This window comes from Elephantulus edwardii, unplaced genomic scaffold (assembly GCF_000299155.1).
Source record: "Elephantulus edwardii isolate Elephantulus edwardi_28Jun2011 unplaced genomic scaffold, EleEdw1.0 scaffold00019, whole genome shotgun sequence".
NCBI classification, from domain to species: Eukaryota; Metazoa; Chordata; class Mammalia; order Macroscelidea; family Macroscelididae; genus Elephantulus; species Elephantulus edwardii.
In genome coordinates, this window is record NW_006399769.1 from 19,209,638 (window position 1) to 19,231,989 (window position 22,352).

A 22,352-nucleotide genomic window follows, 5' to 3' on the forward strand; every position below is an offset into this window, starting at 1 on the left:
TACAGGCTGTGGTCTCTGCAATCACTTGTTATGCATCAGAGAGTTGGACAGTGACCAAGGAGGATAGAAGGAAAATTGATGCCTGTGAGCTGTAGTGCTGGAGAAGAGTATTGAATGTACCATAGACTGGCAAGAAAACAAACAGATTCATCCTGGAGAGGGTTAAACCACGCTGCTCCTTGGAGGCAAGGATTCTGAGTCTTCACTTGACATACTTTGGACATGTTGTAAGGAGAGACCGGTCCTTGGAGAGGGACATCATGCTTGGGAGGGTGGAGGGACAGCGCAGGAGGGGAAGATCCTCTATGAGGTGGACTGATACAGTGACTGGGGTAATTGGAATGGGTGTGTCAGAGGCAGTGAGATTGACACAGGATAGAGATAGAACAGGGTTTAGGACTGTTGTACATGGGGTCGCTATGAGTAGCAAGCGACTTGACGGCACATAACAACAACAACAACAGCCCCTAAAAAGGAAAGATGAATTCTTCTCTAACTGTACACAAGCATTTTGAAGGTCTTTTCATTATCCCAGGCCTCTATTGATTATAATTTGTTGACCAGAAGTCAGTTTCCATTATATTAATAATGTAGTTATTTTGTGGCTAGAAAAGGATATATGTACTTTCAAAGCTCTTTTGCCTTTTGGAAGTGTGGAATATACTAAAATTAAAAAAAAATCACTGAAATTGTTTTTTGTTTTCAAAGCCATGCTACAAGAAAAATTGTAAATATTAGAATTTTATACCAGTAGCTTTGAATATTGGTAACTTATGTAATTTTTTATTTCCTAAGATACATGTTTTAATGTGTTTCTAGATCACTGATTAAAAATTAAACTATTAGTATTTGCTTTTTCATTAAAAAAATCAATTTGGTGTATGCTGATTTTTTGTTAGAACTAAAATAAAATTACCTTTTCTTCCAGACTTGGTCTCTTCACTCCCTTGCTTTGATAGTGGATTCCAGTGGCCCAATGTATCGTGGGTATGTGGAGCCAACCTTGTCTCTGGTTCTCACTTTACTCTTGACTGTCCCACCTTCACATACAGAAGTTCATCAGTGTTTGGGGAGATGCTTGGGTGCCATAATAACTACTGTTGGCCCTGAACTACAAGGTAAGTAAATGCATTGTATTTTTGTGAGATTTTTATTTTTACTTAATTTGTTTTTTATTGTAGTCCAGGTGAAAATTTACAGAGTATGTTAATTTTCAGTTTGATTGTACCCACTTTGTTTTGTGGCATTGATTGCAGTCCCTTCATATGAGCATTTTTCCTTCATTTTCTTTGAGTACCTCATTTCCATTCATCCATCTTTATTGTCCCTTCCAGTCTTCTGAACTTTGTTTTGGACAGATGCTGCCTTTTTGGTCTCGTAGCTGTGACTGTATTGAGAAATACTTTTCCTTCCTGGTGGTATTGCTCTTTATAAGCCTGTATATTGTTTGGCTGCAAGTTTATCTTGGGGGTAGGCTCAGTAGACTTGAAGGGTGGCTAAGGGCCATAGTCTTGGGGGTTCTGCTAGTGGATCAGGCCAATAAGTGAGCTCTTCTGCATGATTTTGAATTGTATTATACAGGCAAGTACATTTTAAATTCAATTGAGGCTTTGAACACTGATGAGCAAAGGCCAGATGAGTTGTGGGAGGATATCAAGGATATCCAGGAAGAGTGCAAACGGTCATTGCAAAGACAGAAGAGGAAGTGAAGACCAAAATGGATGTCAGAAAAGACACTGAAAATTGCACTGGAGCGCAGAGAAGCCAAAGCACAGGGAAGAATTCAAGATACTAAAAAGTTGAATAGAAGATTTCAAAAGGCAGCACGGGATGACAAAGCAAAATATTACAATGAAATGTGCAAGGAGTTGGAGTCAGAAAATCAAAAGGGCCGAACTCACTCAGCATATCTTAAGCTCAAGGAACTGAAGAACAAATTCAAACCTCGAGTTGCTATAATCAAGGATGCTTTCGGCAGAACGTTAAATGATCCAGAAAGTATTAAAAGAAGATGGAAAGAATATACTGAGTCACTGTATCGAAAGGAATTGGAAGACACAGAAGAATTTCATGAAACAACATATGAGCAAGAGCCTATGGTGATGAAAGAAGTTCAGGCTGCTTTGAAGGATATGGCAAAAAATAAGGCTCTGGGGATAGATGGTATACCAGTTGACATATTTCAGTTAACAGATGCTGCCCTGGACATGCTCACCAAGTTGTGCCCAAAAATCTGGAGAACGACCACTTGGCCAACTGACTGGAAGAGATCAATATTTGTTCCTATCCCAAAGAAAGGTGACCCAACAGAATGTGGAAACTACAGAACAATCTCACTGATTTCACATGCAAGCAAGATTTTACTGAAGATTATCAAAAAACGACTGGAACAGCACATCAACAGAGAACTACCAGAAGTCCAGGCTGGGTTTAGAAGGGGTCGTGGTACTAGAGATATTATAGCTGATGTTATATGGATTGTGGCTGAAAGCAGGGAATACCAGAGGAATGTCTATCAAGGCATTTGACTGTGTAGATCATAACAAACTATGGCTGACTCTGAGAAGAATGGGAATCCCAGAACACTTGATCGTTCTAATGTGAAACTTATACTTGGACCAGGAGTCAGTCGTCAGTACAGAGCAAGGGAACACTGCATGGTTCAAAATTGGGAAGGGCGTACGCCAGGGATGCATCCTATCTCCATACCTCTTCAACCTATATGCAGAACAGATTATCCGGGAGGCTGGACTCTACGAGCAGAAATGTGGGGTCAGGATTCGTGGACGATTTATCAACAATCTGCGTTATGTGGATGATGCAACCCTGCTTGCTGAAACTGAAGAGGACCTGAAGCGCCTGCTGCAGAGTGTCAAGGACTGCAGCCTACAATATGGATTGAGGCTCAATGTCAAGAAGACAAAGATTCTCACTACTGGACCAATTGGCAGCATCAGGATGGATGGTGAAGAGATTGAGATTGTACACAGCTTTAGTTTGCTTGGCTCCATAGTCAACAGTCTTGGCACCAGTAGCCAGGAAATTAAAAGGAGCATTGCAATGGGAAAATCTGCTGTTAGGGACCTCTCCAAAGTGCTGAAGAGAAATGGTGTCTCTTTGGCGACTAAGGTGCATCTGATACAGGCCATGGTCTTCGCAATCACCTGTTATGCATCAGAAACTTGGACAGTGGCCAGGGAGGATAGAAGGACAATTGATGCCTTTGAGCTGTGGTGCTTGAGAAGAGTATTGAGAATACCATGGACTGCTAGGAAAACAGACAGATTTGTCCTGGAAAGGGTTAAACCAGGTGGTTCCTTGGAGGCAAGGATTCTGAGGCTCCGTCTACAAACTTTGGGTATGTTGTGAGGAGGGACCGGTCCCTGGAGAGGGATATCATGCTTGGGAGGGTGGAGGGACAGCGCAGGAGAGGAAGGTCCTCTATGAGGTGGATTGATTCAGTGATTGGGTTAATTGGGATGGGAGTGTCAGAGACAGTGCGATTGGCACAGGACAGAGCAGAGTTTAGGGCTGTTGTACCTAGGGTCGCTATGAATTGCAGGCGACTCGCCGGCACATAACAACAACAATAACGGTTAATTAGTTAACTTTCAGTTTCCCAAGTCTCTCCATCATATAATTTTTAAAAATAACACTGAGAATTGTGTTTTGGGGCCATATTTTATTCTGCTGTACATAGGGTCGCTATGAGTCAAAGCTGACTTTCAGCATCTAACAGAGCAGCAGCAGTGTATTGAGTGTACCCAGTTTACTGATGCCCTGTCACCCTGCTTTTTACACATACCATTTTAGTTAATCCTTACTATAGCTCTCTAATTTGAACAGAAATCATTTCAGAAAGAATCATCCCTTGGAAACTCAATGAAAAAAAAAGATAATTGTAACTTTACTTAGCTCTGAGATATGATCTGGACTTTGAGTTTTCTTTTTTTCATGCTAATAACCAGCAACACAGTCTGGAAAACGGCATAAGGTAGATAATACTACTTAGGTTTTCTGTGACAAAGCACACTTAAAGAAGGAAGATAAGCAGTTTGCCTAGAGTTACACAACTAATGAGTGGTACTCACAGAATTCTGAAGCCCATGTTCTTGACACTCAGTTTTACTGAAATAATTCTTACATGGTTAAAGTAAACTTTCAAGTTTACTTATTATTGTTAAGTAATTATTATTAAGTAAACTCTTAAGTTTACTTACTATGAATATATAAACTACCATTTAATTTTTCATCTTTTCTTCCTATACTTTATTAAATGCTTTCCATTTGGTGATGAAATACTGGCACTGAGGAAAAGTTAAGAAACTTTTCCAAGATTATATATGTTAGGTCTCTGGTTGGTCCAGGGATATAGTACAGATCAATTTCCACTGCCCATGTTCTTAATCATTATACTTTGTTGCTTCCATTTGAACAAATGTTTTTATCAAAGACAGAAAAAAATAAAATGTCTTAAGGAAGAATAATAAGATTATTGATGGAAAAGATGTGATTTAAACATGTTACTGTCCCAATGTCATCTTTGATTATGTGAGTATTTTTTTTACCTTCTATAACACATAAATAGAGAGAGTAAATACACAGCATTGTTTAAACGTGTGTTTTCCAAGTGCTTTCTGATGTTCTGAAAGCACATGGGGGAATATATTAATGAAACGTGGAAACTATGATGTGATTCTTATGTGACTCTGTGACTTTCTTGTTTAATGGTCATGTGTGTATAATGGTACATTATTTTATACTAATAAAACTTTACGGTCATTTCTGTTTCGTGATTAAATTGTTGTAGAGAAGGAATATAACATTTGAATTTATATTTTCTAAAAATTGTCATTAATCTTTTTATAAAAAAATTAAAGGTGTGTTATAATTACTTGAAGGTAGAAATGAGATCATATTAGTTAATCAGATACTCTGAAATAAAATAAGAATGAATGTAAAAGAATAACTGTAAATCTAGCTAAATCTAAAGAAGATGCTTAATGACATCCAGATAGAGCTGTGTTTCAAACTCATTTCTATGGGCTTTCCAGGACTTTCATATGAAGGGCTATATGAAGGAGTTATCTGCACAAGGGGTCTGTGCATGATTTAAAATCAGAAAATGTGTGCATCAGGGTTGTATCCTTTCTCCATACCATTTTCAGTCTCTATGTTGAGAAAGTCATTCAAGAAGCTGGACTATATAAAGGCATTAGGATTGGAGGAAGACTTATCAACAATTTGTGTTATGCAGATGACACAACCCTGCTTGCAGAAAGTGAAGAAGCCTGGAAGCACTTATTACAGAAGATCAAAGACTACAGCTTTCACTATGAGTTACTTGTCAACATCAAGAAAACAAAAAGTCCTCACCTTAGGACCTCTAGTATCAAGTATCAAACATCATGATAAATCTTTCCCCAAAAGATGATAGTTGTCAACTATTTCATTTTACTTGGACCCACAATCAACACCCATGTAGGACAGTCAAGAAATCAAAAGACATGTTGTGTTAGGGAAATCTGCTCTCAAGGACCTCTACAAAAGGCAGAGATGTCAGCTTAACAACAAAACTACATCTGATAAAACCGCACCTGATCCAAGCCTTGGTATTTTCATTTGTTTCCTATGTATCTGAAAGTTGAACTCTGAATAAGGAAGTCCAAAGGAGAATTGGTGCCTTTGAATTATTATGTTGGTGATGAGTTTTGAATGTGCTGTGGGTTGCCAAAAGACCAACAAATCTATCTTGAAGTAAGTGCAACCAGGATGCTCTTTAGGTGCTCTTTAGATGGTGAAACTTTGTCTCACTCACTTTGGGCATAGTTTCAGAAAGCATTAGATCTTGGAGAGACATCATACTGGGAAAGGTAGAGGGTCGGCGAAAAAGAGAATGACCCCACGGTGAGATAGACTGACACAGTGGCTCCCACATGGGGCCTGAGCAAAACAGACCCTGAGGATGGTGCATGATAGGGCGTCATTCAGTTCTGTTTATCGGATTGTTATGTGTTGTAGTAAACTTGATGGCACTTAAGAACAATAATGTATGAATAAGAATCAGTGGGAGGATTATTTTAGTAAATTATTTTCCAGACATTTTTTAGATAATATTAATAAAATTATTATATTTTATATTCTCTTTTGTTTTGCCTCTAGGGAATGGAGCAACAATTTCTACAATCCGTTCTTCTTGTTTAGTGGGTTGTGCAATAACCCAGGACCATTCTGATTCTCTCGTTCAGGCAGCTGCTATATCATGCCTTCAACAGCTGCACATGTTTGCACCTCGGCATGTCAATCTGTCTAGTCTTGTTCCTAGCCTTTGCGTAAGTATAAAGCTATTTTATTCATTGATTTATTTAAGAGACCCCAGATCTGTGTCCCAAAAGACCAAATTAGAACAAATATAAATGTCAGCTTCCTGGATTATGAATTCTAGAGTTTCACTTAAATTTTTATGACTGCTTATTTTTATTCACTGATTTTTTTTCATCTTTAAGACTTATTTTGATGAACTTTTTATTTTCTGGTGAAGGATGAGTCAAATTTTAGTCTTTTCCACTAAAAATTGTATTTCCTACATCTTGATTAGGAACTCTGGTAGCATAGTATGTGGAGTGTGGTGCTACTAACCCAAAAGCCACGCCCATTTGGTGGTTTGAATCCAAGGGAGGGATGTGGGCATTTTCCTTCTGTGACATTTACAGCTTCCAAAACCCAGTGGAGGGCCAACTGTGAGTTGATTTTGATTCAACAGTGAGAAAAAGAGAAATACATATTAAGAATTTTTGAGAATTGGTTGCTGTTGTCACAGTTGTTAATTTATTCATTCAACACATGTTTTTTTAAAGTCTGCACTATGTTAAGTATCATGAAAAGTCCTAAGGATATATTTATGAGATAATGCCAAGCCTCAATCATTGTAAAGTTTATAATGTACAAAATAATGTGGACAGCAAAAATTCTGTACAAATAAAGTAAATGCTAGAAAGGGTGTAAGATGCAAAAGAATGTGCATCAGGCTTATAACAGCACAGGCATTCAGAAAAGACTCCTGGGAAAATATTATGTGAGCTGTTAACTGCAAGATAAGTAGGAGTCACTTTGGACCAGAGTGTGTGTGATAGGACCAGGAGAGGCAGTATTTGAAGAGAAAAGGTAGAAGTATATTTCAAAGTCATTCATTACTGTGGAGTCAGAACCAACTCATAGTTGACTCTCTAGTTGGTTTTCCACTGCTGTAAACACTGTCCTCTTGAAAACACTGTTGTATTAAAACCATCAGAGAGGCTCTACTTTGGGGTTAACAGTGCAGCTTGCTTTGGACTGCACCATCAGCGTAATACATTTAAGGATCTAATTAGTTATCTTGCTTAAAGCTGAACTAAAAAGGAGTATAAGAAAGAGTGGCATAGGATAGGCTAGACAGATATGCAAGGGGCAGTCATGTATCATTTTCTAAATATATTAAACTTTTTGGCATTTACTTTTACAACCAGTGGAAAAGCTTTAGAAGATATTCTAAATATGAGAGTAAGACCATATTTGCACTTTTAAAATTCCATTCTTGCTTGACAGTTGGAGAATGGTTTTTTCAAGGCTTCTTGCCTTGATGGTCTAGGGAGGAGAATATAGTATCTTGCTCTAACTTGATAGCAATGCACATGGGAAATGTAGAGATGAATTTGATTGGTATTTAAGAGGAAGAAATAACAAGGATTTTACTGATAATTGTTCATAGGGTGACTAGAAAAGAAGTATGAGGTACAGATTTTTTACATAATCATAACCTATTACAGTCAAGTTAATTTGAACTCTTAGTGATACTCTCTTGGGTTTCCGAAGCTGTAAATTTTAATGTGAAGAGAATACTTTTCCTTTCTCTCAACATAAACATTAAGTGTGACAGTGTAGCATCAATTTTGAGGGAAGACTCATAATAAACCTGAATTTATATAGATGATACATCCTTACTTACTGATGGCTTCTAGCACTTATTGATAAAGTTCAAAAACTTTACAGCCTCCAGTACTGTTTAGAACTCAACATAAAGAAAACAAACATTCTCACAACTGATCAATAAACAGTATCATGGTAAATGGAGAAAAGATTGAACTTGACAAAAATCTCATTTACATGGATCTAGAATTAACACCTATGGAAGCAACAGTCAAGAAATTAAAAACAAACCAACAAACAAACAAAAAAAAAACCCCAAACCACCAACCACACACACCAAAAAGCCCTATTGCCAAGAAATAGGCTGCTGGGGTCTTCTCTAAAGTACTAAAGATTAAATTTGTGACTTTAACAGCTGACGTATACTTGACCCAAGCTATGGTATTTTCCATACCTTCATATTTGTGTGAAAGTTGGACAGTAAATAAGGAAGAACAAAGAAATTTTGATGTCTTTAAATTATGATGTTTGCAGAGAATATTAAATCTACCATGGTCTGCCAAAAGAGCTTGCACAAAGCTATGAGTTATTTATGGCCATGGAGAGAGCAAAAGGTCAACAAAGACATAGGGAAAACAAAAACATATATCAGAAGAGACCCTGAAAATTACACTAGAGTGTCAAAAAGCCAAAACAAAGGAAGAGATGTTGAAGTAAAGTAACTGAACTCTCTTAGCATTTCTTGAGCTGAAAGAATGGGAAGCAAAATTCAAGCCTTGAGTTGCAATACTTAGGAGATACTGTAGGGACCAGACGAGAATGCCCACTGTCACCACCTCTATTCCATATTCTATTGGAAGTACTTACTAGGGCAATAAAACAAGAAAAGGAAATAGAAGGCATCCAGATCGGCAAAGAGACAGTTAAACTGTCATTTTTTATAGACAATATGATAGGGTACACAGAAAACCCCAAGGACTAAACAAACAAAATTGGGTCTTGTAGACCAGTTTAGTAGAGTGGCAGGATATAAGATTAATATAAAAAAATCAGTGGATTAAAACAAATATGAGATATCATTTCACCACAGTAAGAATAGAAAAATGTAACAGAACAGCAAGCAATAAATGCTGGCGAAGTTGTGGAGAAACCAGAACCCTTATTCACTGTTGGTGAAAGTGTAAAATGGTGCAACCACTGTGAAAGGTGGTATGGCGCTTTCTCAAAAAGTTTCAAATAGAGATACCATTTGACCCAGCAGTTCCACTACTGGGAATATACCCCAAAGAGACCATAACTGACATTCAAGCAGATATATGCACACCCATGTTTATCGCGGCTTTGTTCACAATAGCAAGGAGTTGGAAACAACCTAAGTGTCCATCAGCAAATGAATGGATAGAGAAGCTGTGGTATATTCACACAATGGAATACTATGCTGCATTATTCAAAATGGGTGACCCTGGAGGACATTATGCTGAGTGAAGTATCTCAATCACAAAAGGACAGATAGTACACTGTTGTAAAACAGGACTGACATCAGGGTTGAGGGGAGACTGAGAAAGATGGGTTCAGTAATGTATACTGCATTGAAACAGATGAGGGAGAAAACTATTTAAAAGGGATATGTGATTAGGTATTATTGTCATGACAGGAGTCCAGAGCGAAGGCTACATGGTGGAGTGGACCTGGGGGGAGGGATTGTAAAACAGTGAAAGACTTTTACTTTTCCTAGAGGGTAGTGTACTAGGGGGGAAGGTTGGGAGGGGAGAAAAGTGCAACAATGAATGAATGGAAACCCAAAGTCTCTCTAAATTTTTACTGAAATTAATAATTTAAATAAAACAAAAAAATTATTCAAGAAAAAAAATAACAGTGGAATTCCTCTACAGTAACAAAGAGAACTAGCAAAGGAATCCAAGAAAGCAATACCATTTGCAGTAGCCAACCACAAACTGAGATACTTGGGAGTGAACCTAACTAGAGACACAAAAGACCTATACAAAGAAAACTGCAGAACATTTCTACAAGACACAATAAAAATCTAAATAAATGGAAAATGTTCCCTGTTCATGGATAAGAAGATTTAATATTGTGAAAATGGCAATCCTACTCAAAGCAATCTACATGTTGAATGCAATCTCAAGCCAGATACCAAATTCCCTTTTCAAGGAGATTGAAAGGCAAACTGTCAAGTTTATTTGCAGAGGAAAGAGACTTCGAGTAAGCAAAGCACTTCTTAAAAACAAAAATGAAGTGGAAGGCATAGCACTTTCTGACCTCAAAAGCTACTACAGAGCAGTAGTAACCAAAACAGCATAATATGGTACAACGACAGGCACATAGACCAACTGAACAGAATTGAGTACCCAGGAACCTGGAGAGAGGCTGAAAGGCACCCAAGCGTCAAGGACTCTCCATCATAGGGTCGCTAGGAGTCGCCTGCAACTCGACGGCACTTAACAACAATAACATCAACAGAGAGAGAAAAAGAGAGAGAGATCATCTGGCCCAGTGATGAGAAAATGATGTGACCAAGACCAAGGTGGGTGACTTTTAATCCACGGCCCTCGGGCTTGTCTTTCATTGTTTTTGTTCAGACATTCCTGTAGGTCGTATAGCCCTGGTCTACAAGTTGCCGTCCTGCGGTCACTTGTGGTTGCTGTGAGGCTGAACACTGTGACACGGATGTGTCAAATGCGTTAATGGTTGGGTACCCAATGCAGACAGAGAGTGGGGTGGAGCTCCCCGATTAAAACAAGCTTGGAAGGAGGAGTGGCATTCACTTCCATAATAGCTTGCCTTCGGAAACCCTATGAACCTGGACCTGGAGAGAGGATGAAAGGCATCCAAGCGTCGAGGACTGTCCTTCATAGGGTCGCTATGAATCGCCTGCGACTCGAGGGCACTTAACAATAACAACAACATCTAAGGTGAACTGATAATCGACAAGGAAATAAAAGCTATCAAGTGGGGAAATGACAACCTCTTCAACAAATGGCAAAATTGGACTGCTACCTGCAGAAAGCTGAAACAGGATCCACATCTCACAACATACACAAAAATCAACTCAAAGTGAATCAGAGACCTAAGAGTAAAGCCTAAAACCATAAAGTTAATCAGAGACAAACTGAGATGCAGCTTAGATGGCCTAGTCTATGGTATATACGGATTCCCAAATACAGCCAGAAATGCTGTAAAGATTATAACCCTGTGCACATCAAAAACTTCTTCTGGCCGAGTGAAAAGGAAATTTACTCACTGGGAAAAAACATGTGACAATACCATATCAGTTAAGGTTCTCATATAAAAAGTTTATTCCTGGGGCTTCACAAGAAAAAGACTGATCACACAATTACAAAATGGGCAAAAGACATGGAAAGACTTTTTAGAGAGGAAGATAATTGGATGTCCAACAGACACATGAAGAAATGCTCAAAATCACTGGAAGAGAATTGCAAATCAAAATCACAGTGAGATACCACCTCACTACAATAGCTGTGGCAAAGTTTAACAGGACAGCAAGAAATAAATGTTGAAGAGGATGTGGCGAGATAAAAACTTTTAAAAAAAATTTTTTTTTTTTTTTAGAAATAACTTATACATTGTTGGTGGGATTGTAAAGTGGTACAACTACTCTGGGAAGCTGTTTGCTGTTTCCTTAAAAAGCTGAACATAGCAATTCCATATGATCCAGCTGTTCCACTGCTTGGAATATACCTGAGAATATGAGAACTGAGGGACAAACGGAGACCTGTACACCAGTGTTCATAGCAGCATTATTTACCATCACAAAAACATGGAAACAGCCCAAGTGTCCAAGCGCAATTGAACGGATTGAGAAATTATAGTACATTCACATGATGGAATACTATACAGCACGCAGGAGCAATGATTTTGTAAATTACTACCTAACTTGGGAGGGCCTGGAGAGCATTATGCTAAGTGAACTAACTCAGTCCTATAAGGACGAATATTGTATAAAACCATTATTGTAGAACAAGAATGAGAATCCAGAGGGTAAGTAGGGGGGAAACAGAGGAGTAAGGATGGGCGGTGGTGGTTAAATAAGCCCATATAATTTTTTTTTTTTAAAAAAAGAGAGATACTATGGACAAAATCTTAAATGACCCAAGGAGCATCAAAATATGATGGAGAAAATATACCGAATCCCTGTATCAAAAAAAATTGACCGACACTGAAATATTTCCTGAAGTATCATATGATCAAGAGCCAATGATAAAGAAGTTCAAGCTGTGCTGAAGGCCTTGGCAAGAAATAAGTCCATAAGAATGAGTGAGATACCAATTGACAGGTTTAAAATAATAGATGCAGCCCTGGATATGCTCATCAGTCTGTGGCAGGAAATTTGTAAGACAGCTACCTGGCATACTGAGTGGAAGAGATCCACATTTGTTCCCATTCCCAAGAAAGGTGATCCAACAGCATCGGGAAATAATGGAACAAAATTATTAATATCACATGCAAGCAAAATACTGCTTAAGATCATTCAAGAACAGCTAGAACAGTACATTGAGAGAGAACTGCAGGATGACCAAGCTGGTTTTAGAAAAAGCTGTGACACCTGGGAAATCATTGCTGATGTTATGTGAATCTTGACAGAAAGCAGAGTACCAGAAGAATGTCTATTTTTGCTTTATTGACCACACAAAGGTTTTTGTTATGTGAACCATAATAAATCATGACTAACATTGAGGAGAAGGAGAATCCCAGAACAACTTGTGCTCATGTAAAACCTGTACGTAGACCAAGAAGCTGTTGTGTGAACAAGGGAATACTACGTAGTTTGAATTTAGGAAGGGTGTGCATCAAGGTTGTATCCTTTCTATATATCTGTCAATTTGTATACTGAGCAAATTAGTTGAGAAACTGAACTCTATGAAGAAGAATGTGACATCAGAATTGGAAGAAGATTCATGACTAACTTTTGCTGTGCAGATGACACAACCTTGCTTACTGAGAGTGAGGAGGACTTGAAGCATTTACTGCAGAAGGTTCAAGACTGCAGCCTTCGATATGGATTGCATCTTAACTTATTTAATCAAGAAAACAAAATTGCTCACTATTAGACCAATAGGCAACATTTGCCAAAAGAATCAACTAATGTTTTGGAAGAAGTAAAACCCAAGAACTCCTTTGTAGCATGGATGGTGAGACTTCCTAATATTTTGGACATGTTACTAAAAGGATACAGTCCCTGGAGAAGGACATAACGCTTGTAAAACCAGAATATCACAAAAAAAGAGGCAGACTTTTAGTGAGACGGGTTTACAGTATGGCTTGGAAGAAGCTGTCAGTGACTTCATCTTACTTAGATCCACAAGCAATACAGTTGGTATCAATAGTCAGGAGATCAGGAGATATATTGCACTGCAAAAGTGTGTAGTCAAGGACCTCTCCAAATTACTGAGGAGCAATGATGTCAGTTATGAGAATCATGGTCAACTTGATTTAGGTCTGATCTTTTTCAGTCACTTGATATAAATAGCGAAGAGCCAGACAGGAAGTAAGGAAGGCAGAACTGATGCCTTTGAACTGTGGTGTTGGAGAAGAATACTGAATATCCCTTGGACTGCCAGGAGGACAAACAGATGTCTTAGAGAAGGTCCAGCCAGAGTGCTCCTTGGAGGCAAAGATGGTTAAACTTTGTCTTGCATACTTTGGGCATATTGGTAACACAAGCTATTTCTTGGAGGGATGGTAAAAGAGTAGAAGACCCACAACCGCATGGATTGGCACCGTGACTGCAGCAATAGGCTCAAGTATGTCAGAGATTGTGAGGATAGCAGAAGGTAGACAGAATTCAGATCTGCTGTTCATAGGGTTGCTGAGTAGTATTCAACCCGATGGTACCTAACAATAACTGCCAAAAGAATCATCTAATGTTTTGGAAGAAGTGAAACCCAAGAACTCCTTTGTAGCATGGATGGTGAGACTTCCTAATATTTTGGACATGTTACTAAAAGGATGCAGTCCCTGGAGAAGGACATAATGCTTGAAAAACCAGAATATCACAAAAAAAGAGGCAAACTTTTAGTGAGGCAGGTTTACATTATGGCTTGCAAGGATTGTGAAAACCTGCAGGGTGGGCCGGAGTCTCATTCTGTTGTTGACAGGGTCACTACATACCAGAACTAAGTTGATGGCAGCTAAAAATAACTTGTTATTATGTGCTATCAAGTTAGAACCCACTCATAGTTGAACTTCTTCCAGGTTTTCAGAGACCGTAAATCATATGAGAGGTTATTTCCCATTTTTCTCCAGTGGAACAACTGGTGGATTCGAGCCATGTGTCTTATGTTTGGCTACGCAGCTCCTTATCATGAAACCACAAGAGTTCCTTACCAACAGCTAGCTGATTGTATTAAATGCACCATCATTTGTGATACCTTCACAAATTAGATGTAGTTTTTCCACACGACGGACTGAAAGATGAATTTGACCATAGTAATCTTTATTAAATGATACAAAGTTATTGACATTTATATGATACCAGGACTCCTCTTTTTTTTCTTTTTCCTTTCTTGTTGTGTACTGTCGAATCAGATCTGGTGGGCACAGGAGGAGATTGCCCTTTCTTCTGCAGTGGAGCATCTAGTGGATATGAACCATTCACCTTCAGGGTTGCAGTGTAGCTTCTTGCCACTAGGCCACCAGAACTCACTTAGAACTATTATTAATACGAACTATTATTAATACTTGATATTACCTTGTTGTTGTTGTTGATTGCCTTCAAATCAAGCATGACTCATGGTGATCCTATGAACAAAAGTCCTGAAGCCCCTCTACAACTATCGACATTTATCAAAGTTCATAGTTTTCAGATGCCACTCCTGCTTCCAGATCTGTCATAGTATGTTATTGTTGTTATGTGCCATTGAGTCACCTGCAGTGTATCGCGACCCTGTGTACAGCAGCTCAAGTGGTTTAGGAAGTGATGCCACTCCTGCTTCCAAACCCGTCATAGAATGTTATAGGTTGAGTCACCTGTGAGTGACCCTGTATACAGCAGCTCTGAACCCTTCCCTGTCCTGAGCCAGTCTCACTAATTCTGAGACACTAATCCCATCACCCCAGTTACTGTATCAATCCATCTCATCTGTGGACTCCCTCTCCTGCACTGTCCGTCCACCCTTCCTAGCTTGATGTCCTTTTCCAAGGACTGATCTCTCCTGGCCATGTGCCCAAAGTAAGTGGAGCAGAAGTTCAAAATCCTAGCCTCCAGGGAGAGACTTGGTTTCACTCTCTCCAAGACAGATCTATTTGTTTTCTTGGCAGTCCATGGCATGTTCAAGACCCTTCTCCAGCACCACGACTTGAAGGCATCTGTTCTTCTTCTTTCATCCTTAGTCATTATCCAACTTTTGAAGCATAACAAGTGATTGAGAAAACAATGGCCTGACTTAGGCACACCTCTGTTTCTAGACTCACATCGTTGCTCTTCAGTACTTTGGAGAGGTCCATGACAGCAGATTTTCCCAGTACAATGATAGTGGTTCCAAGCAAGCTGTAATTGCTAACAACTTCAGTCTCTTCTCCATCTATCATGTTGCTGCCAATTAACCCAGTAGTGAGAATCTTTGTTTTCTTGATGTTGAGCTTCAATCCATATTGAAGACTACAGTCCTTGACCGTGTGTAGCAGTGTTTCAGGTTTTATTTAGTTTCAGCATGCAAGCTTGTGTCATCTGCATATCATAGGTTGTCAATGACTCTTCCTCCAGTCTTGATGCAACATTCCTCCTCATAAAGCCTGCTTCCTGAATGATCTGTTTCTGCATACAGATTGAAAAGGTATGGGGACAGAATGCATTCCTGATGCACTCCTTTCCTGATTTTGAACCATGCAGTGTTTTCCTTGCTGTTCGGAGGACTGCTTCTTGATCCAAGTATGGGTTTCACATAAGCACGATCAAGTATTCTGAAATTCTCATTTTATTCATGGTTAACCACAATTTACTGTTAACCACACAGTCAAATGCCTTTGCACAGTCAATGAAACATAGATAGACATTCTTCAGGTACTCTCTGCTTTCTGCCAAGATCCATCTGACATTGGCAATAATGTCCCTAGTGCCATGACCCCTTCTCACCCCAGACTGTATTTCTGGTCATTCTCTGTCAATGTACTATTCAAATCTATTCTGGATAATCTTCAGCAGGATTTTGCAAGTGTGTGATACTAGTGATATGTTCGGTAATTTCCACACTCTGTCAGGTCACCTTTTTTTTGGAATGGGAATCAATATGGATCTCTTCCAGTCAGTTAGCCAAGTAGTTGTCCTTCAGATTTCTTGGCACAACTTGGTGAGCACATGCAGGGCAGCATCTGTTCGTTGAAATATGTCAACTGGTATGCCATCAATTCTTGGGGCTTTATTTTTTGCCAAGTCCTTCAGAGCAGCCTACACTTCCTCTTTCATCACCATTGTCCCTTGCTCATATGTTGTTTCTTGTAATTCTTCTCTGTTAGCCAGTTCTTTCTGGTACAGTGACTCTGTATACTCCTTTATCTACTTTTAATGCTTCTTGAATCATTCAGTATTCAGCCCATATCGTCCTTAAGCATTGCAACTCAGGCCTTGAATTTATTCTTTAGTTTTTACATTTTAAGAAATGCTGAATGACTTCTTCCCTTTTGATTTTCCAACTCTAGCTCCTTGCACATTTTATTTTGCCGTTTCTTCCCAAGCAGCCCTTTGAAATCTTCTTCTATTCAGCTCCTTAACTTCTTGATTTCTTCCCTTTACTTTGGCTTCTTGGCACTCCAGTGCAAAATTCAGTCTCTTCTGACATCCATTTTGGTCTTCATCCTTTTTCTTTTTTTAAATTTTATTATTTTGTGTGTGTGTACTGTCAAATTGGATCTGACTGGTGCAGGAGGAGATTGCCCCTCCTCCAGCAAAGCCTCTGTCTTCCTTCATTGTAATGCCTTTTTGTATTCTCCATGAACAATATTCTTGATATCTTTCCTCAATTTATCTGGTCTTTGTTCATTAATATTCAAGGCCTCAAACCTATTCCTGAGTTGGTTTTAAAATTCTTGGTAGATAGACTCAAGGTCAAGTTTTGATACCTGTGGATATGATTTAATCTTCTTTAGTTTTAATTTGAATTTGCATATGAGCAGTTGATGGTCTGTTCCACAATCAGCACCAGGCCTAGTTTTTATTGCTGTTATTGAACTTCTCCGGTGGTTCCTTCCACAGATTCAATCAATCTGATTTCTGTGCATCCCAGCAGGTGAAATCCATGTGTATAGTCTTCATTTATGTTTCTTATAAAAGGCATTTGCTATGAATAAAACAGTATTACTAATACTTGATTATTAGCTTTATAGACTATTTAATATGGAAATGTTTTTTTAATTATAAATGTTTTGTTTATACTTTTATTTTTTACTAATAGTGTAAAAATACAACACCTGTTATTGATGAGGGATTTCTGGGTGATGCACATGGTTAACACGCTTAACTTCTCACCGAAAGATTGGTGGTTGGAGTCTATCCAGAGACATCTAGGAAAAAAATACCTAATAAGTTGCTATCTTTAAAAAAAATCAGCCATTGAAAACACTTTAGAACTCAATTTTATTCTGACCCATGAGGTTTCCTTGAATAGAAATTGACTCTGTGGCAGCTGGTCTAAGCATTGTTAAGGAGTGATCCACTTGCTTACATTTTCCAAGTAATTCAAAGTATCTGCCTTGAGTGCCAAAGTCCCACTGCTCCCAATAATTTCTGGATTATTTTCTCTCCTAAATGTTCTATTTTCTTGCTAAAAAAGCAGCACATGCAACATGATTTATTATTTTATTGATGTGTTTGATTTATAAGAATTTCTAAACATTTATTGAGCAATCACTGTTGAAAGCATTTTTCTTGTAATAACTTATTTTTTTCACTCTGCACCTATGCGCCAGCGAAGAAGGGGCATTCTCCCATGCAGTTACCTGCCTATGAAAACCTGCTAGAGAGTCTGCTGTGGGTTGGTTTTGACTCAGTTGTACATAGCAACAACATAATCATATTGGTCATTTTTATATATGAAGAAGTAGAGCACAAAAGTTTTAGTAACTTGCCTAATGTCACACAACAATGCTAAAGATTCTTTTATAATCCTGAGGGTGTCAAATTGTAATGATGCCTTTAGGGACTTTTGAGAAATAAAAATTTCATACTAAACCCCAGTTTTGTGATTCAAGTGTTCTTTTTAAAAAAAAAAATTTAATAAATTACCCTTTTCACTTTATATGTTGACTGGAGTCATTATTCTTACAGTAACACTGACCTTAACTTTTCATTCACTGTATATAATTGCTAAACTCTTAAAGTTTATATTATGGAGTTTAGTTGAAACCATATATAAAATAAGATGTGCAGAAAATCCTTCTGAATTTTAACTTCTTGTGTGTATCATATGTACTGTGCCTACATCATGACACAGCTATTTTGGCTAGTAAAATATTTCTGTTACTAGTAATACGTTTCCAAATGCTACCATTTGCCTGTGTTTTTAAATGGTGAAGTTAATAAAGGAAAAACTTCACCAATAAGTATAATTCATTGGCCCAGTGACCATAAAGCATTATTGCTTTTTTTTCAGTATTCATTACATTTATTAAATTAATTACACTCTGATTTATTTGTTTTACATTGCTTTTTCTTTCAACCAACTTTTTTTTCTTTTAATAAGTGTTTGTCTAAAATTCTGCTTGTTTGCAGGTTCACTTATGTAGTTCCCACTTGTTACTTCGACGGGCAGCTGTAGCATGTCTTCGGCAGCTTGCACAAAGAGAAGCAGCTGAAGTATGTGAATACGCCATGAGCCTAGCAAAAAATGCAGGGGACAAAGAGAGCAGTGGTGCCAGTAAGTTTTGTTATTGGTCATTGTCCCTTTTCTCTTCCTAATTTGGGTGAACGTTTATAGAGCAAATTAATTTGCCATTAGTATGCACATTTCATTTCATAATATTAGTTGCTGTTCCTTCCGTGCAAGAACACTCTTCACACTTTCACCTTATTGTTATGTGCTGTTGAGCCAGAACTGACTTATAACTGACCCTCCAGTGGGTTTTTAGAGACTATAAATCTCATGGGAGGAGATTGCCCACCAGCGGCTGGTGGATTCCGACTATTTCTCTGTGGGTTGGCAGCACTGCTTCTTACTCCCTATGTCACCGAAAATCTCTCTTCTTCCCTAGAGACCTTCTATCTATTTGCCCTTCTTTCCTACCCCTGCCTGCCTTCTAAGCTTTGTTCTGGGAGCAGGTGCTGCCCTTTTGTCCTCATATAATTCCTTTCTTTTGTGATTTAACTTATTTCACTCAGCTTAATTCCTTTAGGAGCTCTGGTGGCTTAGTGGTAAAGAGTTGTTAACACTGCCTTCCAGAGGTGATTGTGATGGATATCGTACTGTAGAGTTGGAACCAAACCATAGCTGACCCTCCAGGCGGTTTTCAGAGGCAGTAAATCAAATGGGAGGAGATTGTCCATCCTTCTCCCACGGAGCAGCTGGTGACCTCTAACCGTGTGCCTTCGGGATTTCAGTGCAGCTTCTTGCACAATTCACATCGGCTAGCTGCTCCGTGGGAGAAAGGGGGGTAGTCTCCACACACACACACAATTTACTGCCTCTGAAAATGCACTGGAGGGTCAGCTATGGGTCGGTTCTAGCTCCATGGTACATAACAACAGTGTTCTCTGTGGTCATCCGTGTTCTACAATGTCACAGATTTGGCATAATTCTTTAATACTGAGTAGGATTCTTTTGCATTAATGTGCAGTTATGTATCAGTTTATCTGTTGATAGGTGCTTAGGTTGCTTCCATGTTTTTACTGTTGTGAATAATGTTATGATGAACAAGTATGTTCATGTATCTGTTAGTTTCAAGGCTTCTGTTTCTCTAGGAAGTATATCTAGTAGTAGATTTCTTGTTCAAATTCTATTTCTACCTTTTAAAGGAATTACTGCATCATTTTGCACAGTGGTTATACCATTTTACACACCATTTACGAGAGTTTCAATCTCTCCACAACATTGCTAGTATTTATTTTCTATGCTTTTGAACTTCACTAGTCTGAGATGATACCTTCTTTGTTCTGATTTGCATCTTTCCAATGACTGTTGATCTTGAGTGGTTTTCTTATGTGTGTGCCGTCATGTCTTCTATAGAGAATGGCTTTTTCCTGTTTCCTGCCTACTTTTTAACTGAAATTTCTTTTTGTTGTTGACATTTTTTCTTAAATTTGGATTAATCCTTTGTCAAATATGTCATGCCAAAAAGTTTTTCTTATTCTATGGGTTCTCCTTTATCTCTTGGTAGAGTCTTTGATGCACTTGTATGTCTAGTTTTTAGAAGTCAGTATCTCTTTCTGTTTTTTCCAGTACTGTCAAAGGTATATGACTTTCTGGATAACATTTTAATGTTCAAACATAGACAAATTTTAAAGTTTCTTTTTCTTAAAAGAGTAAAAATATAATAAGACCACTAACAAAAATTCCAGTGTTTTTTTTTTTTTCTGGCCATTTTATGTTTTAATTTTTTTTTTTAAATTCTTATCAAAAAACAGTGACCAGATTTTTTGCCATTGTTTGAGGACATTTCAGCTATATGATGGGTGAATAACTCTACAGTTCTTGCCCCTTATCAGTAACAGACTTCTGAAAAGAGAAGACAAATAAAACGTCCTCTGCTTCTTAACATATTATAACTTCCCTCTGGAAAGTGAGGCCAAAAAAATCCCGTTGAAATATCAGTAGCTATTTTGGAAGTAAAAGCAGAATCCTTGTGGTTTTTTTTGTTGAAGGTTTTTTAAAAATAATTTTTTTTTGTTTCTTATATAGGTTTACATAGTAAATTAGATTTACATTTGACAATCTCTACACAGATTGTTCATTAACATTAATTATACTTTTCACAATGCATCAACATTCTCTTTTAGAGCATTCTAGTCTTTCTGTGTTATTGAAAATTTTTCTGTATTTTGAACTAGAAGCTTACTTTTTGGATATCTGATTTAGAGCTTTGTCAGACTTTTATTGACAGATACTTTCCATGTTATGAGAGAAAATTTTTACTTCATAGAATATTCTAGTGCTTAGACATTGCTGGAGTGCCTAGGAAGGAAGATACAAAAATAGCTTCACTTTTAACATTGTATAATAAGAGCCCTAATAATAATCATACTGCATTACAGAATTAAAAGTAATCTATCAACTAACTTTATTGTTTTTTTGAAAAAAGCATAACACCAAAAAGAGAGATGTAAATCCCTTGAATACATACAAATGTTCACAAATTCAGCATGTTCGTCACCATGCTATTGGAAGATACATATTTTCTTTCAGATTCACTCCTGGGGCTCCCTAAGACCACTGCAGGTTTGGTGATTCTCTTGTTTGATTCACAAGGCTCAGCATGTACTTGCATTCATAGCTATGAGTCATTGCAGGGAAAGGAGATACAATTAAAAAATTATTCTAGGGAGAAGGTGCTTGGGTAAAGCCTTGAGGAGCCCAGACCCAAGAGTTCTTTCCTGCTGGAGTCTGTCACAGAGGACATGTGTAAGTAACACCAGCAGTGAATTGTGACAGTATATGTGAAGTGTGTTCTACTCAGGGAAGCTGGTTAGCACTACAGTAGCCAAGGCTTTTATTGAGTGCTTGCCATGTAAACACCATGTCATTAGCATCCTACCAAAATTTCAGACTCAGACAAAAAAGCCCTTTAGCATAAACTGTATTATTTGTAAAATAGTCTGGAAATCACGAGGCACGTTTATCAGAAAATGCTGGGAGCCTTCATGAAATCCAAATTTCCAGAAAGCAGCTGAGGACAGGCCTGTCTAAAGATGGCAGTGTTGGGGTTTTTGTTCCAACTCTTTCCTGCATCCGTAAACATTAGTACACATGAAGAGGTATTTTACAAAATAGGAAATATAACAGTGAATAAATAGTTTTAATCTCTTGAGAGTAAATACGTTTCTATAACCGTGTGATAGCAGTTTTTCATCTACATAACTAGACAAGAGCCAAAATAAAGGTTATCATCAGTGTTGGGGAGATAGGAATAAAAGGGAAACCTTTCATATTGCTGGTAGAAGGATGAAGTGGTACACACTTTGGAAGGGTTCTGTGGCAGTGTGTGTATCCACAAAGTTTTCCAACTGTGTTTAACCTTCAACCTAGCAATTCTCCTTTTAGAAATTTATCCTTAGTGAGTAATTCTATTTCATTTAGTGGGTTACTCTTTGTTTGTTTTTTTTTTCTTTCTATATTTTATTAACTTTCATAAACATTTACAGAGATTTTGGGTTTCCATTCATTAATTGTTGCACTATTCTCTCTACCCTCCTCCCAGTTTGTTCTTGTCCAAATGCCACAGTGCTTGTCAAAGCCAGTTCTGATTAATCTTCTTTGTCAGTG

General features: G+C 38.0%; 1 protein-coding gene across 1 annotated transcript in view; it reads left to right on the top strand.

Annotated features, from left to right (window-relative positions):
- Positions 1–22,352, top strand: part of HEATR5B (HEAT repeat containing 5B) — a 181,812-nt gene that overhangs the window by 61,939 nt on the left and 97,521 nt on the right. The window contains exons 19-21 of the mRNA XM_006882354.1: positions 929–1,118; positions 6,163–6,332; positions 18,650–18,794. Coding sequence (XP_006882416.1) covers positions 929–1,118; positions 6,163–6,332; positions 18,650–18,794 — 505 coding nt within the window. The remainder of the gene's footprint in view (positions 1–928; positions 1,119–6,162; positions 6,333–18,649; positions 18,795–22,352) is intronic.